General features: G+C 45.6%; 2 protein-coding genes across 5 annotated transcripts in view; both read right to left on the bottom strand.

The window, feature by feature from the left end:
• The window catches only part of Ash2l (ash2 (absent, small, or homeotic)-like (Drosophila)), a 40202-nt gene extending 29152 nt beyond the window's left edge, over positions 1-11050 (bottom strand). For 2 of the 4 annotated variants that reach the window (XM_013026355.1, XM_013026347.1), the window contains exons 1-5: positions 10813-11009; positions 10105-10171; positions 9579-9724; positions 3498-3586; positions 3129-3223 (exon numbers count right to left, since the gene is read on the bottom strand). In XM_013026355.1, coding sequence (XP_012881809.1) covers positions 3129-3223; positions 3498-3586; positions 9579-9724; positions 10105-10171; positions 10813-11000 — 585 coding nt within the window. In that variant the 5' untranslated portion in view covers positions 11001-11009. Of the gene's footprint in view, positions 1-3128; positions 3224-3497; positions 3587-9578; positions 9725-10104; positions 10172-10530; positions 10577-10812 lie in introns of those variants that run through there. The other 2 variants (XM_013026362.1, XM_013026368.1) reach the window with 2 other exon arrangements.
• A 7999-nt stretch (positions 11051-19049) lies between these two features.
• Eif4ebp1 (eukaryotic translation initiation factor 4E binding protein 1) overlaps positions 19050-26387 on the bottom strand; it is a 38254-nt gene continuing 30916 nt past the window's right edge. Inside the window, exons 2-3 of the mRNA XM_013024551.1 lie at positions 25084-25263; positions 19050-19941 (exon numbers count right to left, since the gene is read on the bottom strand). Coding sequence (XP_012880005.1) covers positions 19910-19941; positions 25084-25263 — 212 coding nt within the window. The 3' untranslated portion in view covers positions 19050-19909. The remainder of the gene's footprint in view (positions 19942-25083; positions 25264-26387) is intronic.

Raw genomic sequence — 26387 nt, 5'->3', positions numbered from 1 at the left:
CCCTAAGCTTTTGTGCTCAAGGTTAATGGTCTACCACTTTGAGCTACAGCTTCACCTCTGATCTTCTGGTAGTTAATTGGAGATAAAGAGTCTCATGGATTTTCCTGCTTGGGCTGGCTTTGAACTGTGATCCTCAGATCTTAGCCTCCTGAGTAGCTAGGATTACAGCTATGAACCAGAGCCCGGTAATAGTTCAAACTCTTAATTCCAGCATTTAAGAAACTGAAGTAGGAACATGAATTTCAGACTAGCTAGACTACACTGAACCCTCATTAAGTTATTTATTACCAAGGATTATATTCTGTACATAACTATGCGCTATACTTCATACCAACTAACAGTACAGTGGTTTTCTTTATACCAGTATCACCATAAACACTGCAGTACAACGTTAATGATGACTACATAATCTAGTCAAGGGGAATTGTTCAGCTCCCTTATAATCTTATGAAATCAGTTTAATACATGTAATTGTTTGCTGATCAAAACCTCACAAACCAAGCTGGGTGATGATGGCTTACACTTGTAATCCTTAGAACTCCTTAGGTTGAGATATGAGGATCGAGGCTCAAAGTCAGCTATGGCAGGAAAAAAAAAAAGCACCAAATGAGCTGTAGCTCAAGTGGTAGAGCACTTAAACAAAAAAGCTCAGGAATGGTGCCCAAGCCCTGGGTTCAAGCCCCAGGACTGGCACAAAAAAAAAATTTTTTTTTCTTTTAATTAAAAAAAAAAAAACCTCATGAACCTAGAACAGGTAGCTCAAGTTCATGTCTCAATTTTGTAGGTAAACTAGCACTGACAAGCATAGAAAATTTGCCAGGTACTGGTGGCTCATGCCTGTAATCCAACTACTCAGGATTATCTAAGGATCATGGTCCAAAGTCAGCCTGAGACTCTTATCTCCAAATAACCACCCGAAAACTAGAAGTGGTGCTGTGGCTCAAAGTGGTAAAGCACTAGCCTTGAACAGAAAAAGATGAGGGGAAATGCCCAAGCCCCAAGTTTAAGCCCCATTACCATCACTATTAATAAAAACTAAAGGGCTGGGAAGGTGGCTCAGTGGTAGAGTGCTTGCCTTGCATTCATGAGGCCCTGGGTTCAATTCCTCAGCACCACATAAGTAGAAAAAGCTGGAAGTGGCGCTGTGGCTCAAGTGGTAGAGCGCTAGCCTTGAGCTGAACAGCTGAGGGACAGTTCCCAGGCCCAGAGTCCAAGCCCCACGACCAACAACAACAACAAAAAAAACCACTAAAGAATAGAAAATACTGTAGTAAGCCAGGCGCTGGTGGCTAGCTACTCAGGAAACAGATCTGAGGATTGCAGTTCAAAGCCAGCCAGGGCAGGAAAGTTCATGAGACTCTAATTTCCAATAAACTACCCAAAAACTGGAAGTGGTACTGTGGCTCAAGTGGTAGAGAGCTAGCCTTGAGCTGAAGAGCTCAAGGACAGTGCCAGGCCCAGAGTTCAAGCCCCATGAGTGGAAAAAAAAAAAAATACTGTAATATTGAGTGGAAAATCTATAGAACTTATTTTAACTTTATTTTTTTTTTTTGGGTCCGGTCGTGGGGCCTGAACTCTGGGCCTGGGCACTGTTCCTCAGCTCTTCAGCTCAAGGCTAGCGCTCTACCACTGAGCCACAGCACCACTTCCGGCTTTTTTCTTTTTGCTTATGTGGTGCTGAGGACTCGAACCGAGGGCCTCGAGCATGCAAGGCAAACACTCTACCACTGAGCCACCTTCCCAGCCCCCTTATTTTAACTTTAAATGGGAGCTAAGTAACAATGTAAACCTCATTGTTTTGTTTTTGTTTTTATTTTTACCAGTCTTAGAGTTTGAACTCAGGGCCTGGGCGCTGTCCCTGAGCCTCTTTGTGCTCAAGACTAGCACTCTACCACCTGAACCACAGCACCACTTCTGTTTTTTTTCTGAGTAATTTATTGGAGTCTTACAAATTTTCCTGTCTGGGATAGCTTTGAACTGCAATCCTCAGATCAAAGCCTCCTGAGTAACTGGGATTACAGGCTTGAGCCACCAGTGCCTGGTGACCCCACTGTTTAAAAAAAATTTTTTTTTTGTTAGTCATGAGGCTTGAACTCAGGGCCTGAGTGCTGTCCCTGAGCTCTTTTGCTCAACAACTTTTACCACTTTGGGCCAGAGTGCCACTTTAGGTTTTTGTGACTAATTGGAAATAAGAATCTCACAGGGACTTTTCTGCCCTAGTTGGCTTCAAACTGCAATCCTCAGATCTCAGCCTTCAGAGTAGCTAGGATTACAGGCCATGAGCCACCAGTGCTGGCTGATAACTTTTTTTGATAATAAAGGAAGACTGAGGGGGTTGGGAAGGTGGCTCAGTGATAGAGTGCTTGCCTCACATGCATGAGGCCCTGGGTTCGATTCCTTAGCACCACATATACAGAAAAAGCTGGAAGTGGCTCTGTGGCTCAAGTGGTAGAGTGCTAGCCTTGAGCTGAATAGTTGAGGGACAGCGCCCAGGCCCAGTTCAAGCCCCACAACTGACAAAAAATAAATAAATAAATAATAAACAAAATAAAAGGAGACTGAGCCTCTTCCCCATTGACAAAGGGCGATATCTATAAAAAGTGGCTAAACAGCTGGGTGCTGGTGGCTCATACCAGTAATCCTAGCTACTCAGGAAGCTGAGATCTGAGGATCAAGGTTCAAGTCCATGAGACTCTTATCTCCAATAAACTACTCAGAAAAAGCTGAAAATGGCGCTGTGGCTCAAGTGGTAAAGCGTGAGCCTTGAGCACAGAGAAACTCAGGGACAGTGCTCAGGCCCTGAGTTCAAGCACCAGGACTGGCAAAATAAGGGGGAGGGCCTACACTAGGTTGAGAAGTCTGCCTCAGCTCTGACTGTAATGAGATAGACATCTGCTTGCTTTTATAAGGCAAATCAAAACAATTTAAGGGTATATAATACTATCAGCTAAGCAACATAACACATTGTAGGAAATCAGTAAATAATATGAAGTTAAAAACAAGAAAATTATGAATTTATAATCTTTCATGCATAAAAATTAAGGATAAAGTTATTGTTATTAAAGCATATATTTAGAAGTTCTACCCCATTATTTAACATAATTGTAATTATATTAATTACATACTACCTTATCTTTGGAGAACATAGTTTTTGGATGTTCATCCTGTGTTCGGGACTGCCATGTTAGATTGGCTAAAGCACTAAGGCACATTTCCTTTAAATCTATCAAAAACAAAAAGAAAATTGTTACCTGTAATACATTTCTATCAGCATGGTAAAAACAACAAGATGAGACAACGAAGTAACTTCTAGAGTAGTCAAAAGTGAAATCATTATTTGTTCTGAAATGGATCAACAATAATTATCCCAAACTAAACCCCAAGTTAACCCAAACTTAACTTCCTACCAGATACAAAAGTATCTTGATTATATTAAGCCCACAGCGTTTGTCTTTTTCAGTAGACAGTCATTTGTGAAATATCCTAATTGTTCTTACTTGCTTGCTTCCGGAGGAAATAGGTATTCCCACTGTGATGGCATACATTGCAATGGAAACTGTAGTTGGTCATGAAAGGCAGACAGGATCTGTGAATGAGCCAAATTACAGATTAGTTAGCCACTAAAAACACATATTTTGTTTTTTTCTTCTTTTCTTTTCTTTTTTGATATTGTGTCAATGTAACCTAGGCTGGTCTTGAACTCATAATCCTGCTGCCTCAGCCTCCATTGAGCTGAGACTCTAAGCATGCCTCATCATGCTCATCTCAACACATTATACTTTTTTATGAAAAAGAAGTCAACAGGGACCCTTCTCCTCAGTAAAAGTGAAATTAAGGGCTGGGAAGGTGGTTTAGTGGTAGAATGTTTGCCTAGCATGCCCTGGGTTCCATTCCTTAGTACCACATAAACAGAAAAAGCCAGAAGTGGTGCTGTGGCTCAAGTGGTAGAGTGCTAGCCTTGAGCAAAAGAAGCTCAGAGACAGCGCCCAGGCCCTGAGTTCAAGCCCCAGGACTTAAAAAAAAAAAAAAGATCAAACTGTCACCATACTCAAAACATGAAGACGTCATCCATACCAAAACAATTTTTTTATTCTCCTCCTGAGTAGTACTTAGGAGAAGAAACTAAGTTTGAACTTAGGGCTTCATGCTTGCTAGGCAGGCCCTCTATTGCTTCAGCCACATATGCCTCCATCCCTAGATTTTTCTGACACACAAAAACAAAACATTATTCACCACAGTAGCTAATACAGCATTTGGAAGGATTTCACTGGCATTCTATCTCAGTTAATTTATCTCTTTTAGGCCAACTGTACAAGGAGAAAAAGTAGTCTAGGAAGTGTTGATCACATCAGGAAAAGCAGATAGAATGTATGACAATATGAATTTTAAAATGTAATATTTGTTTAAGTCAGGTGTGCTGGTAGCTTACACCTATAATCCTAGCTACTCAACAAGCTGAGATCTGAGAATCACGGTTTAAAGCCAGCTGAGGCAGGAAAGTCTGTGAGACTCTTATCTTCAATTAAACACCAAAAAAGCTGGAAGTGGGGTTGTGGCTCAAGCGGTAGAGGAATAGCCATGAGCCCAAAAGTAGGGACGACTCATAGCCTCTGAGTTCAAGCCCTAGGATCAGAACACACATGGACACAAAAAATTATTGAAGCTGGGCGCCAGGGACTCATGCCTGTAATCCAAGATCTGAGGATTGTGGTTCAAAGCCAGCCCGGGCAAGAAAATCCATGAGACTCTTATCTTCAATTAACCACCCGAAAACCAGAAGTGGTGCTGTGGCTCAAGCAGTACTTGCCTTGAGCTGAAGAGCTCAGGGACAGTGCCCAGGCCCAGAGTTCAAGCCCCATGACCAACCAAAAAACAAAACAAAAAATTATTGAAGACGACAATACTAGTCACAAAACATTACTTGCTGTTAGCAAATGAAGCCTACAGATGATAATTAGTCCTTACAGTTCAGGACCCTAGTAGTAAACTTAGGTTTAGGAGTTAGGAAAGATTTATCAAGGACAAGTTATAAACTGAATTTAGGGAGTAAGTGGGTTTCCAAAACAGGCGCCCTGTATATAAAGACTAGAAATCAAAATCAAGTATAAAATTTCTGTCTTGGGCTGGGAATGTGGCTTAGTGGTAGAGTGCTTACCTACCGTGCCTGAAGCCCTGGGTTTGATTCCTTAGTACCATATAAACAGAAAAGACTGAAGTAAAGCTCTGGCTCAAGTGACAGAGGGCTAGACTTGGGCAAAAGAAGGGATAGTGCCCAGGCCCTGAGTTCAAGCAACAGGACTGGCAAAAAAAAAAAAAAAAAATCTGTCTAGGACAAGATTTGTAAGGGATTATACTTTTAAAAATAAATGAATAAACAATCATAATGTACACTTCTGGTCTCAGCGATTTTGGGAGGATCACTTGGGCCCACAAAGTTAAGACTAGTCTAGGCAACACTGCCAGGTTCTATCTCGAATAAATAAATAAAGTTTGAAAGGTAGGAAGGGGGCTGGGAAGGTGGCTTAGTGGTAGAGCGCTTGCCTTGCATGCTTGAGGCCCTGGGTTCGATTCCTCAGCACCACATAAGAAAAAAGCCGGTAGTGGCACTGTGGCTCAAGTGGTAGAGTGCTAGCCTTGAGCTGAAGCGCTGAGGGACAGCGCCCAGGCCCAGAGTTCAGGCCCCACAACCGGATGCCCCCCCCAAAAAAAAGAAAGGTATGAAATACAAAGCCTTACACACTAGGCAGAATTGGATTTTTTTTTCTGTGTAATAGAACTCCTTGAAGGGGAAGTGAGATGATAAAAGTGATAAATTCAGTGATGATCTGAAGGGAGAAGAGATTAGAAAAACATGAATATATAAGGTGTTTTTTTTTCCCAGAACAAAGCTTTGAGCTTGCCCAGCAGTCTACTGCCATACCTCACGCCCAAGAATATAAGGTTTTTGTAGTAGTCTCAGCAGAAGATTTTATAAGGCCTGAGCTACAGTGATTAATAAAAATGGAAAACATCTTTTTGTAGAGAAGACAAGAAGAAAAAGTTTAGTGACCAATTAGATGGGCAGAGAACCAAAATTGAAAGGAATGATTACGATGTTCTTACTGAGTGGCTCATGCCTGTAATCCTAACTATACAGAAAAGTCTGAGAGACACTACCTTCCAAAATAACCAGAAAAAAGCTAGAGTCTTGTCTTAAGTAGTAGAACACCTGCTGAGCAAGCAAGGGAAGCAAGTATGAACTAATCTCAAGAGGAAGAAAGAGAGAAAGAAAGAAGGAAAGAGAGAGAAGGAGGGAGGGAGAGAGAAAAAGAAAGGAAGGAAGAAAGAATGGAAGGAAAGAAGGGAGGGAAGGAGAGAGAGAGAGAGAAAGAAAGAAAGAAAGAAAGAAAGAAAGAAAGAAAGAAAGAAGGAAAGAAAGAAAAAGAAGGGAGAAGGGGGAAGGGGGAAGGGAGGGAAAGAAAGAAGGAAGGGAGGGAGGGAGGAAAAGAGAAGGAAGGAGAAAAAGAAAGGAAGGAAAGAAAGAAAAAGGGAAGGAAGGAAGGAAAGAGAGAGAAAGAAAGAACGAAAGATTCTTAAGAACTAGCTGGGGAAGATGGCTCAAGCCTGCCGTTCCAGCTACGTAGGAGGTGGAGTTCTGGAAGGCCATGGTTGGAGGCCAGCCTGGGCAAAAAAAAAGTTCATGAGACTTCTTCTCAAGCACTGGTTAGACTTGGTGGCACATGCATGTCATTCCAACAACAAAGGGAAACACAAAATGGAGGATCACATTCCAGGATGGCATAGTGATGAAAATGTGATCCTATCTCAAAAAAGAACCAACATACTGGGCACCAGTGGCTTACATTTGTAATCCTATTCAAGAGGCTGAGATCCGAGGGTTACAATTGAAGCCAACCCAAACATAAAAGCCCATAATTCTCATCTCTAGTGAACCCCCAAAAAAGCCAGAAGCTGAGCTGTGGTTCAAGTGGTCGATGTTCAGGGAAAGCATCCTTACCCTGACTGAGTTCAAGCCCCAGAACCAGCAATAAACAAACAAAGGCTGCAAAAAAGCTAGCAGACTGGCTCAAGTGGTAGAGCACTTGCCTAGTAAGTTCAAGGAGGAGTCTGATACCCCCTCTCACCCCAGTAATATATAAACAATTCCTTTCTCTACTTTCTAGAAGCTCTTCAGCTAAGAAGGCTGTTATGATACACTCATTTAATGTAGGCAAAGTCTCACATTTTAATTCAAACACAATCAGGTGTTCAGAGCACCCTTTTTCAAATTCAGGTACCAATTGGTCTCTCCAAAAGTATGAAAACTTTGGACTGTGATTTGATTCTTTCTTGGATGGCTCCTCATTACTTGGTTTATCCAAAGTGGCCAATTTGGGGCCTAGTTAACCAGACTTCTCAGACCAGTGTCTTCCAAACCTTTTTAGATGTTTCTATAAAAATCTTTTTCCAGATCCCTACTATTTTTCTTTCTTATTTTAATTAGATATTCTAGGTCACCAGTCACATGTTAATTAGTACATTAACATTTCTAAAATCCACTTAAAATTTTAACTTTTTTTGTCAGTCGTGGGGCTTGAACTCTGGGCTTGGGCACTGTCCCCATGCTCTTCAGCTCAAGGCAAGCACTCTACTACTTGAGCCACAGCGCCACTTCTGGTTTTCTAGTGGTTTACTGGAGATAAGAGTCTCACAGACTTTCCTGACAGGGCTGGCTTTGAACCGTGATTCTCTGATCTGGGCCTCCTGAGTAGCTAGAATTACATGCATAAGCCACCTGCTCCTGGCTTAAAATTTTAACTTTTAAGCACACAACATATTACAGGAAGATATTTATTTCATCACAAACTGTGTGTCAGAGATTAATTTCAGAATAATTCAGTCTTAAGTCACATTTAAATTTGTTACCACAATACCAAATAAAAAAATTACAGGCAGTAGCTATACTATTATTCCCATTATGACAATGTGTTAATAATGCTACTGAGCTAGCTCTAGATCAAATTCCATGACTAAGAAAACTTTCATTCTAAATCATATGACTAATACACCAGATATTCATGTTTAGAATAAGAAAAAAGAGTACAAGATACCTAAAGGAGCAAGATAGAATCAATGGGAAGGAGGACAAAGGGGGAGAAAAAGGATATACTTAGATATGAAGAGCTATCATCTTTTTTTCTTTTTCCTTTCTTTCTTTTTTATTTTTTTGGTGCCTATACTAGGGCTTGAACTCAAGGCCAGGGCACTGACCCTTACTATATTTTTTTTTTGTCGGTCGTGGGTCTTGAACTCTGGGCCTGGGTGCTGTCTCTCAGCTCTTCAGCTCAAGGCGAGCGCTCTACCACTTGAGCTACAGCGCCACTTCCGGTTTTCTGGTGGTTTATTGGAGATAGGAGTCTCACGGTCTCTCCTGCCTGGGCTGGCTTTGAACCGCGATCCTGAGATCTCAGCCTCCTGAGTAGCTAGGATTACAGGCGTGAGCCACCAGCGCCCAGCTACCCTTAGTATTTTTAATAAAGGCTGGCACTTTACAAACTTGAATCACAGCTTCTCTTCCAGCTTCTATTTTTTGGTGATTAGTTGAGATAAAAGTCTCACAGAGTGCTGGGAAGGTGGCTCAGTGGTAGAGTGCTTGCCTTGCATGCATGAGGCCCTGGGTTCAATTCCTCAGCACCACATAAGCAGAAAAAAAAAGCCAGAAGTGGCGCTGTGGCTCAAGTGGTAGAGCGCTAGCCTTGAGCTGAAGAGCTGAGGGACAGCACCCAGACCCAGAGTTCAGGCCCCACGACCGGACCCAAAAAAAAAAAGGTGAAGTACAGAAGGGTTGCAGTTACAGAAGTCAGGTGGAGTACATTTCTTTTTGGACAACATCACCCCTTCCGTTGCTCTCTCAAGTTTTTTCTTCCCAATTTTTTTTTTTAATTTGAAATTTTCCTTAGAGGTGCTAGGGATGGAAAACAGGATTCTGAACACAGTGGCAAGAACTCTACCACTGAGTTGTTTTTTTTGACAACAGGCTTTGTTCACAATATAGACCAAATCCTTCTGAAAAACTCCAAATACCTCATGTAAAACTTAAATGATACTGTTTCAAATTTGTTTAGATAATGCTCTAACTGTATAGTCTTACTATACCGCTGTAAGCTTAAAAATAGGGACAATAGGGCTGGGAAGGTGGCTCAGAGGTAGAGCGCTTGCCTTGCATGCCTGAGGCCCTGGGTTCGATTCCTCAGCACCACATAAGAAAAAAGCCAGAAGTGGCGCTGTGGCTCCAGTGGTAGAGTGCTAGCCCTGAGCTGAAGAGCTGAGGGACAGCGCCCAAGCCCAGAGTTCAGGCTCCACGGCCGGACCCAAAAAAACAAAACAAAACAAAAAAAATAGGGACAATACCCACCATTGTACCTATTAGGGCTGTTCCCTCAAGACTAAAAACAATTCCTTATACAACACCCTATTTATTGATGAAGGCTTAGAAGGAAGGAAATAACTAGGTATTTATGTTGTCTAGTACTGAATTTCTGGACACGTTGAAACTGATTTTATAAAGCAATTCTTTCAAGACCAGGAAATGTACTCACGAGGTATCAATGCCAAAGGTGTCAGCTGTGAACCATTTTGTACATATCCCACACTGCAATTCTACCTCTCCCAACTGTCGGCCATTCTCTTCATCAACGGAGCCAGCCTGAGTATCCATTGCCTCTGAAGTATCCCCAGCACCTTCCTGTAGCCAGAGAGCAATTGGAGAATCAAATGAATTGATGTGATTATAGTTCACTTAATTTAAAAAAAAAAAAACAAAAACACAAACTGCCGATCGCTGGTGGCTCACACCTGTAATTATAGCTACTCAGGAGGCTGAGATCTGAGGATGGCGGTTCAAAGCCAGCCTGGGCAGGAAAGACCATGAGACTCCTATTTCCAATAAACCACCAGAAAGCTGGAAGTGGCGCTGTGGCTCAAGTTGTAGAGTGCTAGCCTTGATCTGAAGAGCTGAGGGACAGCTCTCAGGCTCAGAATTCAAGCCCCATGACCAACAAAAACAAAACAAAACCACCAAAAAATACCCTAGATTGCCTTGAACATACAAAACGAAATACTTACTAGTGTATCTTTTCCATTAGAAGATTCTGTCTCCACACCACCACTTACATCAACCGAATTTGCATCCCTGTAACGAAAGCACTTAAGAATCTTCAAGAGAAAGAGATCTCACCATGCCTAATTCCCAAAGATTATCACTCAAACCTAGGTGAACTTCAAGAGCAAACAGCGTTTTCAGCTATGCCGGTTCTGGACTGGAGGCCCAGAGTTTTCGTCAGAATATGTGCAGTAACATAGTCGGGACAGACACGGGGAAGTTCACTGGGTTCTTAGGGACACTTCCACACGAGTTGTAGCCGGTCCTTGCAGATCCGCAGCTCCGGCTCGCCCCTTCGGCGTCTAACGCAGCGGGACTGTCACTGTCCAGTCTGGCACTGTGGAGTGGGGTATTTACGAAGGCCCTGCTAGAACAAGGGAGCCACCCACCTTCAACGTGGGCTCAAAAGCCAGTGCCGGAGACGCGATCCGCAGGCGGTCACGCTCACCTCCGGCCGCCCAAGGTGCGGAAGGGGGCGTGGCCTGGGTCACACCAGAGGGGCCGGGCCGGCGGCGGGCGGGGCTACGGCCCCCGAGGGGGCAGGGCGCGCCGAGCCGTTGGCCCAGGCCTAGGCTCCGAGCAGGGCGGGAGAGCCCCGAGAGCCGCGGCGTTCCGCGGTGGGGGAGGCGGGCCTCCCTCAGGGGGTTCTCCCCGGCAGCGGGACGGCTTACCCGCTCTCCGCCTCTCCCGAGCTGGGCTCCGTCGCGGGCGCCGCCGAGGGTCCCTCTCCAGCCGGAGCGGTTGCCGCCGCTGCCACTGGCTTCGTTTCTCCCTCTTCTGTTGTGTTTGCATTTGCCGCTGCTCCTGGGCCCGGCCCGGTACCCGATCCTGGGCCGGGTCCGGTTCCCGCCGCCGCCATCACTGTCGCCTGCCAGGCTTCTCGCGAGAGTACTACCTCAGTCTCGCGCGAGTTGCCGCCTGGCACTGTATAGTCTTCAAGTGGTAAAGGCCGCTGGTGGGTCCCCCCCCCCCCCGCTCGTTGAGAAATGGCGGGTCCATTGCAAGCCCGCTTTAAGGCCAGGTGGGAGCCCCGCCGTCGCGGCGACTTGTCCCCCAGTGTGGGTGAGGACGGCTGGTCAGGTGGGGTTCCTGTGGCATTTCCCACAGCACAGGTTCAGGGGAGATGCTGCTGCGGCCACACAGCCGCGGCGCCTGCCTGGGACAGTGCCCCAGCAAGCCACGGTCGGAGCCCCAGGACCAGCAGAGTTTAAAATCAATCAGTCAAGACGGTGAGGCCAGGCCCAGGCGGCTCAGGCCTCCAATCCTAGCTACTCAGGAGGGAGGCTGGGATCTGAGGATCCAGGTGTGAAGCCAGCCTGGGGAGGAAAGTCTGGGAGACCCTCTTACCTCCGGTAAATGACTCAGAAACAAAAACGGAGTAGTGCTGTGGTCCCAAGTGGTAGAGCACTAGCCTTGAGCAAAGAAAGCCCGGGGACCGCTCCACCGCCGGGGACGTGGGCCCCCGCAGCCGGTGTGGATCCGCCGCCACCCGAGTTACTGGAACCGGGACGCTATCCATTATCCTTCAACGTTACCAAGAAGAACAAGTACTTCGGGCCTTGGACTCTTTTACTGTGTGATCTATTGTAGGAACCTCTAGGGCACCCGACTAAACCACTGGAAACGGGTAGATATTTTGGTTCCTCATTTCTCAATCATTTATGTTTTCCACAAAATTGAAGAAACGAATGATCAGCTGGTAGATTATTCTTTGAATTGTGCTAAATAACTGATGTTTTAAGGAGAAGTGGGATCCACAAAAGTATCTCCCTCCAAGCACAAATACTGATTATTGTGGCAGTTTTAGCATGTCCGGTTTTGTTTTCTTGGGTGCCAGTCCAGGGTCTTGAACTCAGGGCCTGGGCTGTCCCTGAGCTTGCTTTGCTCAAGGCTAGTGCTTGTACCACTTGAGACAACAGCATTACCAGTTTTTTCTGAGTAATTTATTAGAGGTGAGGAGTCTCACAGACTTTCCTCCCCCAAGCTGGCTAAACATCTGGATCTTAGATCTCAGCCTCCTGAGTAGCTAGAATTACAGGCATGCACCACCTGACTTCACATTTTATTTTTTTTTACTTTTTAAAAATTTGGCTGGTTCTGGGGCTCAAACTGTGGGCTTGGGCTACTGCCATACCACTTGAACCATTAGTCCACTTCCCACTTCCAGCTTTTTCTGTGATTAATTGGAGATAAGAGTCTCAAGGACTTTCCAGCCCAGGGTGGCTTCAGATCTCCTTCCTCAGATCTCAGCCTCCTGAGTAGCTAGGATTATAGGTGTGAGCCACTGGTGCCCAGCTCAATCATTTTAATTGAAACGTATTTTTCATATTCATGGAGGACATTATTGTCAGGTCTGCCCCGAGCCATGCAGGCGCTGTGCAGACAGCTCCCTACCTCTTGGCTAAGTTTCCACCCAGTATCTGTTACCTAGGTAACTGGCACACTTGGAAGCAGTCACTTCCCCCTCCTGCTAGGTTACATCCTGGGCGGCCCCTGGCATTCCATCTGACATTGGCTGGTCCCAGGCCCTGAAGTCACATCCGATCCAGTGTGGCCACACCTCTTCCTGTCCCTGGCCTAGATAAGTCCTGACCTAGGGGTGGGTCTCCCCTTTTCAACCATGCCTCTCCACCATGCATGGTGGGGACAGCAGTTCAGTAAACTTTTCCTGCCTGAATAGTGTGTAGTGTTATCTTCATCAGCTACCTAATGAAACCTAGCTATTTAATACACCTTACAATTATGATAATTCAATACATGTTTATAACATGCAAGCCCCAATGAGATAGTCTCCAAAAACAAAAAGATAGTCCTAAAACTCTGATATCACTCTCAACAACAACAACAAAAAATTAAGTATTTAAAGTGCTGAGTGTGTTAATTTGTTTGGTTTGATCATTCTATGTTGTATAGAGAACAAAACTATGCAATTTATTTTTTTGTCAGTCATGGGGCTTGAACACCAGGCTGGGGCGCTGCCCCTGCACTCTTCAGCTCAAGGCAAGTACTCTACTGCATGAGCCCCAGCTCCACTTGCAGTTTTCTATTTATTGGAGTTGAGTCTCATGGACTTTACTGCCCAGGCTGGCTTTGAACCGTGATCCTTCAATCTCAACCTTCTGAGTAGCTAGGATTATAGGCCTACGCCACCAATGCCTGGCAAAACTATGCAATATATATATATATATATATATATATATATATGTGTGTGTGTATATATATATATATTTTTGTTATGTGGTGCTGAGGAATCGAACCCAGGGCCTCAGGCATGCAAGGCAAGTGCTGTACCTCTGAGCCACCTTCCCAGACTCTATAATTTTTTTTTTTAAGTAATAGTTGTATATCACCATCACTATTCAGGACACCCCAGCATGCTGATGTCCTTTAGGGGTAAGTGGCTTGGCTCAGAAGGCAGAACAGTGGCACATGGGCTTTCTGGCTAGTGCTTTGGTGATCCAGAAGACAAAACTCCCTCAAGAGCTGCAGGAGCATCTGAATGATAACTGTGTTTATACTGGTGATTCCAATGCATGTCTGAATCTAGCAGACATGAAGTTTCTTACCACTGGAATCCTGATTTTGGAAAGCAGTTTCTCCTCTCTCGTGTTAGTATAAAGCAACTAGGGAAAGGTTTAAATTCTCTAGCTAAAAAGAACTAGAGTACTTTGCTCCTAATTGGAGTTTCTTGGTGGAAGAAGCTGGCCTGGGTGTGAATCAGAATACAATATGGCATGGTTACATTGGCCCCATGGAATGCAGGGTCATCACTAGCTTGTTTCAAACCAGGTCTAGGGAGCTTGGAAGTATTCTGTGCTACCCCTGGTTCTGCCCACAATACAACTCTGGTCACTGCCTGGGAAACTTTTTCCCTTAAACTCTTTTAAAAGCTGGGTGCTGGTGGCCTGTAATCCTAACTACTCTGGAAGCTAACATCTGAGGGCCAAAAATTCAAGTCTCAGGACTGGCATGTGAAGGGAAAGAGATGAGAGAGAAAAAAAAAAAAAAGAGGAGAAATTTAGAGAAATAGTACTTCGGTTGTGAATTCACCTGGCATCTTCACTATGGGAAGCATGCTGCCTTCCCTGCTAATAACAAACTTCCCAGTAGGGGGCAGCACCAAGCAGTCAGGTAACTGGACACTGAAAACAACTTCAGAATTTTCTGGCAAAACACAGCTTCTTATTTCCAGTTTTCTAGGGAAGAGATTCACTTCCACTTTGCTGTGATCCATGGTGTCTCCCCCCCCACCACCACCCGCTTTCAGGAACAATTCCATTTGTACTCTTTGGATGGTATGAAACAAGAAAAACATCTTCAGGGATGCTGCTTGCCCACAGTCAATCTACTGGAAAGGTTTCCTTCTCAAGCACACCCCCTGCAGAGAAAGGCTTTTCTTTGTTCTAGTCAATTCCAGAAAGAGTTGTTTACTCCTTCACTGGGATGCTGGCTGTTCACACAGGACTGCTGGTCTTATAGCAAAGCCCTCTGCTTAAGGGTAGATGTGCCATGAAAAGTTCTGCACCTAAGCCAGTGTGGCTGATGGCTCACCTCTGTAATCCTAGCTATTCAGAAGGCTGAGATCTGAGGATTGCAGCCCAGGCAAGAAAGTCCATGAGACACTTATCTCCAATTAATCACAGAAAAAGCCGAAGAAGTGGAGCTGTGGCTCAAGTAGTGGAGCACTAGCCTTGAGCAAAAGGAGCTCAAGAACAGATCCCAGGCCCAGAGTTCAAGCCTCAGGACTGGGAGAGAGAAGAGAGAGGAGAGGAGAGAAGAGAGGAGAGGGGAGGGGAGGAGAGGAGAGGAGAGGGGAGGGGGAAGAGGGGGGGAGAAAGGAGAGGAAAGCAGAGAGGAGAGAGGAGGGGAGGAGAAGGGCGGGAGAGAGAGAGAGAGAACCTGCACCTTATTTCCAAGAATCCAGGCTTGTGATTTCACAATGAGAACCTGTACACCAACCCATAAAGACATTACACCAGAGCCAGGAGAGCGTGGCTTACCCCAGTAATCCTAGCTGCTCAGGAAGCTGAGCTCTGAGAATCTAGGTTCCAAGCTAGCTCAGGCAGGAAAGGCCAGAGTCTTCTCTAATTAACCACCAGAAAACTAGAAGTAGAGCTGTATGTGGCTCAGTGGTAAGAGTGTTAGCCTAGAGAGAAAAAGCTCAAGACAATGCCCAAGTCCTGAGTTCAAGCCCCAGGGGGGAAAAAAAGACATTACACCACATCCACTGCCCACCCCTATCCCCAGTACTTTAAAAAACCCAGCAGTCCTTCATTCCCCTAACTCCCTCCAGGCCAAACCCCTAGCTCAAAGCAACTCACCAGACATCAAAGACTGAGGAGGCCCCTCCTCTACCAGTCATTGCTTTGTTCTATGAACTCTTTCAACCAACATCCTTACTGCTGATAGAACTGAATTGGAACAGCCCAGGCTTCAGTTTCTCCCACGAGTGTTGTTTTTTTGGGGGCCAGTCCTGGGGCTTGAACTCAGGGTCTAGGCTCTGTCCCTGAGCTTCTTTTGCTCAAAGCTAGCACTCTACTTGAGCCACAGCACCACTTCTGGATTTTTCTGGGTAGTTTCTTGGAGATAAGTTTCATGGACCTTTCTGCCTGAGGCTGGCTTCAAACCACCATCCTCAAATTTCAGCCTCCTGAGCAGCTATAGGATTACAGGCATGAGCCACTGGCACCCAACTTTGTGTTTTAAGGTGCAAAGGCTTTGGAGTTAGACTCCTAATTCTGACTCTGTAAAACTCATCTGTAAAACAAGTAAAAATCCCAACCTCCTAAGTTTCTGGGTAATGCAGATAAAATTGAAGCCTCCAGGAATTCAGTAGACATTCCATACAATTGTTCTAGCAAAGATCCCATGTGACTCAACTACCCTAGGCTACCCACCCCATTAATGCCTACCATATACTAATGTGCTCACACACTGGGTTCATTCCAGATGGTGTTTGTTCCTAAGTTCTCTACAGCCTCCATATCCTTCCCACTGTTTGGGTATCCCTGCTCTGCTGACACATTTATCTGCATTTAATCATGCTTTTTGTGTGTGTGTATGTGTGTCTTTGGGTCCTTCATCAAGTCAGCAGGATGTCACACAGCTGAAGGTGCCCATAGAAAGGTGTCTTTAACTGGAACACCGGTTGGAGGGATGCCCACAGCTGGATCACCAGTACCTCAGCTCCCTACATCCCATTAATGTCCACTAGCAACATTCCTCAAAATGCTATCACCTACCTCCTGGCTATTTACCTTGCCTAGCTCCTAACATCTCCTTACTGATCCCTTCTAGGGATTTACTGTTGCTTTGCTCTAGTGGCCCCAGCCTGGCCTCACTTTTCTGTCCATAGTAAAAGGCCCTGTGGGCTGGGAATGTGGCTTAGTGGTAGAGTGCTTGCCTAGCATACATTAAGCCCTGGGTACAATTCCTCATACCACATAATTCACCTACATGTAAAACTTGACACATTTTCCTCTTCAATTGACTTCATCAAGTGCTATCAAGCCTCTCCAATTCCACTTCAGGGGAGTGTGTATGTGTGTATGTGTGCGCGTGCGCGCGCATGCATGTGCACCTCCTGGGGCTTGAACTCAGGATTTGGGTGCTGTCTGTCCGAGTTTTGCTTTTTGCCAGTCTGGGACTTGAACTCAGGTTCTGGACACTGTCCCTGAGCTTCTTTTGCTCAAGGCTAGCTTTCTACCACTTCAGATTGAGCCACAGCACCTCTTCTGGCCTTTTCTATTTATGTGGTACTGAAGAATCAAATCTAGGGCTTCATGCATGCTAGGCAAGCACTCTACCACTAAGCCACATTCCCAGCCCTGTTTTTTTGTTTTTGTTTTTAACCTCAAGGCTTGCACTTTAGCACTTGAGCCACAGCTTCTAGCTTTTTGCTAATTAAGGATCAATCTCATGGACTTTCCTGCCTGGGCTAGCTTTGAACACCTACTGTCAGATCTCAGCTTCCTGAGTAGCTAGGATTATAGGTGTGAGCTACCAGTGCCTGGCTGGCTATCCTTCAAATAGCCTTCTAACTTAGCTGGGCTCAGGGCAGCTGTAGCCTAGGCCACTCCCATCCCAGGAATGGCTTCAACCAAAACATTTTAGCAAGTACCACCTCCCCTGTGAAGCCTCCTCAAACCTCACATCCCTTTAACCTAGGGCATAGTCACTACCTTATAGTTGGACAATTACAAGAATTGCCTCTTGGCAGTGTGACGTGACCCTTCACTGTTTCTAACTCTTTTCGTCCCCATCAGGGAGACCACACCATAGCTTAAAACTGTATTTCCTAGTGTGTGTGTGTGAACTCTGGTTGTTTATGCTTATAACCCTCAAATCTAGGATGAGAATCTCAGTTCTAAGCCAGCCCCAGCAGGAAAAACCTTTATCTCCAATTAACTATCAAAAAGCTAGAAGTGGAGGTGTAGCAAATGGAAGAGTTCCAGCCTTGAGTGGAAAAAGCTAATTAGGCCTCAAGTTCAAGTCCCAATACCGGCATACACATAAACAACAACAAAGTATCCTAGTCCTCCTATGAGGCATCGATCGGTCCAAGTCGCCAGTAGGCTCAAGATGCTAATACCAGAATTTAAAGGTCAAACTGTGTCCATTACCATAGGCATCCTAGAAAGTTTTCTCCAGTTCAGGATTCAAGGTTAAGCTGGACCACGGCAGGCTCTTATCTCCAAGGTTTCCCTTTCCCAGGGACTAGGACTGAGTTGTAGACCTTGAATAAGTAGACAAGTTGGCAAGTCAACTAATTACCTTGTAAACAAACCTTGAGACAAATGTAGGACCAAGAAGGGAACTAGATCTGATCCTTTAACAATATATCTGAGGGAGGTCAGGAGAAACAAGAAGCTCTCACTTAACTTAGTTTAGATTTACTGGCTCCAGCCCAGCCTCATTTTTTCTGCTCATAGAAAAAGGTCTTGTGTTGGGGCTGGGAAGGTGGCTCAGTGGTAGAGTGCTTGCCTTGCATGCATGAGGCCCTGGGTTCAATTCCTCAGTACCACATAAGCAGAAAAAGCTGGAAGTGACACTGTGGCTCAAATGGTAGAGCTTTAGCCTTGAGCTGAAGAGTTCAGGGACAGTGCCCAGGCCCAGAGTTCAGGCCCCAGAACAGACAAAAACTAATAAAAAAAAGAAAAGAAAAGGCCCTGTGGGCTGCGAATGTGGCTTACTGGTAGAATGCTTGCCTAGCATACATTAAACCCTGGAAGTACCACATAAACAGAAAAAGCCAGAAGTGGTACTGTGGCTCAGAGTGGTAGAACACTAGCCTTGAATGAAAGAGTTCAGGGACAGAGTCCAGGCCCTGAGTTCAAGCCCCATGACTGGCTAAAAAAAGAAAAAGAAAAAGATCTATGTTTGTTGCTAATATGCCAAAGGCTGGGTTCTTCCCTGCACACACCAGCACAGACACGGATCCTAGCTGCTCTTAACAGTCCTTAGGAGGGCAGGGGGCTCCAACTCAGCTGCTGAAAGTGGACAAAGACTTGATCACTGAATGTCCGGTCCCCTACAGCAGTCTGACAAGTGCTACGTTCCCAGAGCTTATTCAAGTCTGCATCAGCCACTCTTTCTTGGTCAAGGTTATCAATCCATAACACATTCTGCAATGAGAAACACCTGTTTGCTTCTCAGCAGCTATCTATTCAAGGCCCTTACGAATCTAGACCTTCTATGGCCACCTGTAAAAGTCACCCCACCCACAAAAATTCTCCTTGATGTCTTGGTTCCCCAAGACCTGCTGATCTTCAGAGCTTGGTGTACTTACGTCCTTCCATACTCAAGTCCAGCTGCAAGATCACTCCAAGTTTCCCTTTGCATGGATTTAAAATTTGCACAAGCCATTCATTCCTAAGCAACCTTATAGAACCTGAATCTGTTTTTAAGCTTTTTTTTTTATTTTAAAACAATTGGAAAATAAATCTTACATTTCAATGAAATCCTTAAGGCGGAGAGCTTGCTTCATCTTACCCCCCTTCATGTCAGCTCACACAAAGGGATCACTCAATAAAGATCAGGGATATATGGACCGAAGAGACTCCCTACTAGCAATAACTAGCATTTCCCTTTCTCTCACTTGCAATGAGCTGGAAGCTAACTGTGTCACTCGACAGAGAGGTAGAATTTGCCACTGAAAAATAAGATGGAGAATACCAGAGCTCAAGTCCCACATATTGTCATTTTTCCTGAGCCAGTCTGAGTTCTTAGCTGCAAATATGAGGATCAGTATGAGAACCAAATGAAATTAATGTAAACTACATTACAAGCACTGAACATAGTGAGTAGCTGGTATCACTTGGAGTTGCAAAGAGCTCAATCGGGGCCAAATACTTGGCCCTATAGTGAAGGTGGATTTTATTTCCTATCTTAGGGAAAGAAGTGGAGGGGAACTTTGCCAGGTACCCCAACCTAAGAAGGGGTATACCAAGAGGATGGGTCTGGAGAAGCCAGATGATCATTCAGAAGAGTTCCTCTCTGTCCAAGTCTTGGAAGATGGCTGCAGTGTGTACGCAAGAGTCACTCCCTTTGGGGTTGCAGCTCCTGCATCAATGGAGGCACAAGGAGGTATGTGCTGGTGTTCACAAGAGGAAAGGGGAGCGGGTGCCCTGAGTGAGAGTAGGGCTGGGTGACCAACACCACAACTGAATGCCCAGCAGGGTAACTTTCGTTAGGCCTGGCTGGTGTAACTCTTCTCCTGAGAAGGGACTGAGGGGCTCAGAAGCATCGCTCCATCTGATGGCTGGTCCCTTAAATGTCCATCTCAAACTGTGACTCTTCACCTGTGGAAAGAAGAGACAGAGGGTGGGTAAGCCAGGAGCAAATGAAGACACTTAAGAGTTTCTTCTTGCTCAATCTGTTCTCTCACAAGAAGAGGAGGAGCCAGACTTATGCTACTAAGGAAAGCAAGAGTAGCTGGAACTAAGTTAGGAATCTTGGCTAGGACTCCTGGGTTCCAGTCTAGAGCTTCCATGCCTAGCTATACACGTTCCCAATCTCCAAACAAAGAGCAGGCTGGGAATGTGGCTTAGTGGTAGAATGCTCGCCTAGCATGAATGAAGCCCTGAGTTGGATTCCTCAATACTACATAAGCAGAAAAAGCTGGAAATGGCACTGTGGCTCAAGTGGTAGAGGGCTAGCCTTGAGCAAAAGAAGCTCAGGGACAATGCCCAGGCCCTGAATTCAAGCCCTAGGACTGGCAAAAAATAAAATACAAATGAATGTACAGAACTCAAGAGAAAAAGGTTGAAAAGGTGCAGCAATGAAGCCTACTGGACACCTATGAAAGTAAACTAAGCAACTTGTAGGTAGAGATGGGAGGGAGGGCCTGGGAGAGTGAAAGACTGTACATGTACTCATGTAACTTTTTTTTTTGGGGGGTCCGGTTGTGGGGCCTGAACTCTGGGCCTGGGCGCTGTCCCTCAGCTCTTCAGCTCAAAGCTAGCGCTCTACCACTTGAGCCACAGCGCCACTTCCAGCTTTTTTCTTTTTGCTTATGTGGTGCTGAGGAATCGAACCCAGGGCCTCGAGCATGAAAGGCAAGCGCTCTACCGCTGAGCCACCTTCCCAGCCCACTCATGTAACTCTTTACATCACTTTTAAACAATTAAATTAATTTTTAAAAAATACAGGAAGTAGTGCTGTGGCTCAAAGTGGTAGAGCACTAGCCTTGAGCTGAAGAGCGCAGGGACAGCACCTAGGCCCAGAGTTAAAGCCCCACAACCACACACACACACAAAAAGTCATCTAAATAAACACAAATGAATGGCTACTTTTATTTTTGTGTGTGTGTTGGTCCTGGGCTTTCCTGCCCAGATTGGTTTTGAACTGAGATCCTCAGATATCAGCCTCCTGAGTAGCTAGGATTCCAGGGGTAAACCACTAGTGAGCAACCTGACTTTATTTTTCCTTTAATTTATTTATTTTTTGTCTGTATTAGGGTTTGAAACTCAGGGCTTTGAGCCCTTGCTTAGCTTTTTTGCTCATGGCTAGAACTCTACCACAATATGCCTCCAGCCTAGCTTTTTGCTTGCTTTGTCTTTATTTGTGAGGGTACTGGAGCTTGAACTCAAGAGTTCAATGTTTTCCCTTAGCTATTTTGTTCAAGGCTAGACCTCTACCTCTTGGCTTTTTTTTTTTGGTCTTGGGGCCTAGGCCTGGGCGCTGTCCCTCAGCTCTTTAGCTCAAGGCTAGCGCTCTACCACTTCAGCCACAGTGTCACTTCCGGCTTTTTCTGCTTTATGTGGTGCTGAGGAATCAAACCCAGGTCCTCATGCATGCAAGGCAAGCGCTCTACCACTGAGCCACCTTCCCAGCCCCCCATCTTTTCACTTATATAGCCTTTTTTTTATGGTCCAGTTGTGGGGCCTGAACTCTGGGCCTGGGCGCTGTCCCTCAGCTCTTCAGCTCAAGGCTAGCGCTCTACCACTTGAGCCACAGCACCACTTCCGGCTTTTTTTTTCTTTTTGCTTATGTGGTGCTGGGGAATCGAACCCAGGGCCTCATGCATGCAAGGCAAGTGCTCTACCACTGAGCCACCTTCCCAACCCTTATATAGCCTTTTTCTGGTAAATTGGAGATGAGTCTTTGTTAGCTTTGAACCTTGATACTCAGATCTCTGTCTCCTTAGTAGCTAAGATTCGAGGTATAAGTCTCCAGTGCCTGATTTGCTTGTCTACCTCTTCCCCGCCTTCCCCCCCCAACCCCATCATGCCCCCTGTCAGTGTTGGGGCTTGAACTCAGGGCCGGGGCACTCACTGTCCCTGAGCTTCTTTTGCTCAAGGCTAGCATTCTACCACTTGAGCCACTGCACCACTTTTGCCCTTTTCTTTTAATGTGGTACTGAGGAATTGAACCCAGGGCTCCATGAATGCTGGGCAAGCACTCTACCAAGAAGCCACACTCCCAGCACTGCTGGGTCTTTTTTTTTCTTTTTGGTGAGTCATGGGGCTTGAACTCTGGGCCTCGGTGCTGTCCTTGAGTGTTTCACCTCACCTCAAAGCAAGTGCTCTACAACTTGAACCACAGCACCACTTCCAGTTTTCTGGTGGTTAATTGGAGATAAGAGTCTCAGGGAACTGGGTGCTGGTGGCTCATGCCTGTAATCCTAGCTACTCAGGAGGCTGAAATCTGAGGATCATGGTTCAAAGCCAGCCCAGGCAGGAAAGACCGTGAGACTCCTATCTCCAATAAACCACAAGAAAACCGGAAGTGGTGCTGTATCTCAAGTGGTAGAGCGCTGGCCTTAAGCTGAAGAGCTGAGGGACAGCGCCCAGGCCCAGAGTTCAAGCCACCTGACCAACAACAACAACAAAAAAAGAGTCTCACGGATTTTCCTGCCTGGGCAGGCTTTGAACCATGATCCTTAGATTTCAGCCTCCTAAATAGCTAGGATTACAGGCATGAACCACCAGTGCCCAGCTCTGCTGGTTATTTTTTTAAGATTAAAGACTCATGGGTTTTTGCCTGGGCTAGGTCCTGATTTTCCAGGTCTCAGCATCAGGATTATAGACATGTGACACAGGAGCCCAGCTATTCTTTTTTTTTTGTTGTTAATATAATTTTATTACTATTTTTTTGTTTATGTCGTAGTGAGATATTGAACCCACGGCCTCATGCATGCTAGGTAAGCACTCTACCACTAAGCCACATTCCCCAGCCCTCCCCCTCCCCCCCCCCTCGGGCTTCGGCTCTGTGCCTGAGCCTCTCTGTGCTCAAGGCTAGCACTTTACCACTTGAGCCATGGCGCCACTTCCTCTAGCTACTCTTTAAGTTTACTTTTTTTTTCAGGTAGGCTCTTGCTATGTAGCCCAAACTGGCCTGGAACTTGTGATCCTCCTCCTTAATCCACCTAAGTGCTAGAATTACAAGCATGTGCCACCATACCCAGCTAGCTCACTTGTGCCTATTTAAACCAACTCCAAACACAAAAATATAGGCCCTATTACTCAGATATACAATTGCCCATGGAATAGCTTGACCTTGCAATAAATAAAGCAGTTAAACTGAATAATTCAGTCACTATTCTTTTTCCACTAACATTTCCAAGTAATTCATACTGTGGGAGTGGTTTTGTTGTTGTTGTTGCTTTTATTTTTTTTGGGGGGGGGTCTGGTCATGGGGCCTGAACGCTGTCCCTGAGCTCTTCAGCTCAAGGCTAGCGCTCTACCACTTGAACCATAGCGCCACTTCCGGCTTTTTTCTTTTTGCTTATGTGGTACTGGGGAATCGAACCCAGGGCCTCAGGCATGCAAGGCAAGCGCTCTACCACTGAGCCACCTTCCCAGCCCTTGTTTTCGCTTTTAAATGGGACTGTCTCAGTCATGGTCTACTGGGCAAGGATAGTTTCAAGGTTCTAGATTGTAAGATGCCTGTTTGGGCCCTCAAATAGGGACAACACTCGTCTCTCCTTTGGTTATATGTACACAAGTATGACTCCAATGGCGGAACTCTTGTTTTTTGTTTTGTTTTCCCTTGTGCTGGTTATTGGGGCTTGAAATCAGGGCCATGTGATCTTGCTTAGCTTTTTTTTGTTGTTGTTGTTGGTTGTGGGGCTTGAACTCTGGGCCTGGGCGCTGTCCCTCAGCTCTTCAACTCAAGGCGAGCGCTCTACCACTTGAGCTACAGCGCCACTTCGCTTAGCTTTTATAGCTGAAAACTGGTGCTTTATCACTTGAGTCATACCTCCACTTCTGGCTTTTTGCTGGTTAACTGGAGATAAAAACGTGTCTCGTGGGTTTTTCTCTGAGATCTCAGTATCTTGAGTAGCTAGGATTACATGTGTGAGCCACTTATACCTAGCGGACCCTTGTTTTCTTATATCCAGTTAAACAAAATGAAAAGATATCTCACTTCCCACTCACCCTAGTCTAACAACTGTGTGGACAACCCTACTTTTGTTACAGGTCAAAGCAGCTCTAGAAACTGGGAGCAAAGAACGTGTAAATAGGGGTGACAGCCTTTAGGTAGTGGTGACTTGGCAGTTTCAGGTGTTGAGTAGCTCTATCCTCAATGGCATCTTAGGTGGGTTTGAAGAAAAAACTAGAAGTAAGAGGCAGTGACTAAATGACTGTATCCTTGAGCAAATGTCAGGTGACCACACTAATCATCTGTCACATTGCTCTCTGCAGGTACCTATATCCACCCGCCTACCAGGTCCTCTGAGCCGTGGAGACAAAGGCACCTGCTGTCTGTCTTGGGTTCTGGAGTTCCCAAAGTAATTATGAATCATGTCCTGCAGGGCCGGATGGGTGGATTCTGCTGCTGTCAGCACAGCAGGTGGAGCCCTAGGCCCCAGCTGCTTTCTGCCTGGGCCTTCAGGGTGAAGGGTCAGTGGGTTCCATAGGATCAAAGTGTTCAGGCATTGTCCTCCCACTGAGGAGAGCTCAGAGGTTCTGGCTAGCCAGTCACCATGCTACAAAGGGCACATTCACACTTGTTGCTACCAAGGTGACTGCTCTGAGTATCTGAGAATTGGGGATACCAGGAAGGACATAGCTGTGAAATGTCAAAGCCTCAGAGACAACAGGGCTTATTGTTTCTGCCTCTCTCCATAAATGATCCATTAAAGAACTCTCACTCGCCAAGAAGTAACCGGATGTAGTTCTTATCTTATAAACATGTGATTTCCTAGAGGGCAAGTGCACCAGGCTTTTGAAAAATTGCCTCCTGCACAAGGGCGCTAATTATTTGGAGACAATTATACAGAGCATGTTTATGAAAGTTTGTGATGCCACTGTCATTTTAGATAAGCACTAATTACATTGCCTGATGGTGCCAAATCAGCGTTCTGAGGGTTCTTGGGTTTGTTCCAGGGGCAGGCTGGCTATAGGAAGTAGGAGAGTCAGGCTCACCCCCTGCCTGAAATCCCCCAAAAGGACAGGCATTCCTCTTTCAAAGGACCAAGGCAGAGCCTGGCCACTCACCAGTCACCCGCTTTTCTTCTGGGCTGTTGGGCAGGTGGGTTTGGCTAGCTTCCACAGGTGGTTCGTCACTGGTAGGACTAGTGACCCCAGGAATGGTTGGCAGGTCCCTCGGGGGCGTTTTGGCCACAGGTGAGTTCCGACATTCCATCAGGAATTTGCGGTCATAGATGATCCTGGTTCCTAGAAAAAGGCACAGGGAGAATAATAGTCACTGTGAGTTTCCTGCCTCGAGTTTTTCCAATTCTTAGAGCAGAAGTAGCAGGTTGTCCTAGATAATCTGAACCAAGAAGGATTGAGGCTTCTCTAGAGCCTGGCCACAGCAGACACACACACACACACACACACACACACACGCACACGCACACACACACACGCACACACACACACACACACACACACACACGCTCCTCAGTGGGCCAGCCTTTTTCCTCTGCAGATCCCCAGTGTTTCTGCCTGGTTTCACACTTCTGCGTTTGCACATTGTGTTCCCTTTTTCTTTTCTTTTGGTGCTAGTCTTGGAGCTTGATTTTAGGGTCTGGATGTTGTCCCTGAGCTTTTTTGCTCAAGGCTGGTACTCTACCACTTGAACCACAGCCCCATTTGGGGCTTTTTGGTGGTTAACTGGTAGTAAGAGTCTCACAGACCTTCCGGCCCCAGTTGGCTTTGACCATCAATCTTGAGCCTCCATAAGTAGATAGGGCTATATGTGTGAGCTGCACTACCTCCAGGGTGAAGACCAGTCCCACTAGATGATTCTCCTATCACTAACCCACAACCAGGACCTTCTATGTGTAGCTGCTTAAATACCACAAAAAGGAGCATTTCCTAAAGTAGAGGATGGTGGACCCCAAGGTCTTGGTGGAAGACAGCTGTTGCATGAGGTATTGGTAAATGAGAGTTTCCATGTTTTGCCATGGCCTCTAATGTAGGAGGAAGATACTGATTTAACACCTCCAAAGCATTTGCTGACTGCTCCCCTTCTCATGAGCAGGCCTAAGCCTCCAACAGGTAAAAGAATCTAGCTAGAATTTAAAAGCTATCTGACATTGTATGTCTTTTTATAGTTGCCTTCTATTTATGGCAAGTGAATCTAATTGATGATATTGTCATCTTCTTGATGGTATTATTTCCTTTTCAATATACAAAGTGATATATTTTATATTCTGTAAGTTCTATTTTACAATATCATGTATTACATAATATATAAATACAGTATAATGCAAATTAAAATGAAAAAAAGACTGGGGCTGGGGAGGTGGCTCAGTGATAGAGTGCTTACCTTGCATGCATGAGGCCCTGGGTTC

Source organism: Dipodomys ordii, unplaced genomic scaffold (assembly GCF_000151885.1).
Source record: "Dipodomys ordii isolate 6190 unplaced genomic scaffold, Dord_2.0 Scaffold4, whole genome shotgun sequence".
Taxonomy (NCBI): Eukaryota; Metazoa; Chordata; class Mammalia; order Rodentia; family Heteromyidae; genus Dipodomys; species Dipodomys ordii.
Note: the sequence above shows the minus strand (reverse complement) of the source record. Positions and strands in the feature narration are given on the sequence as shown.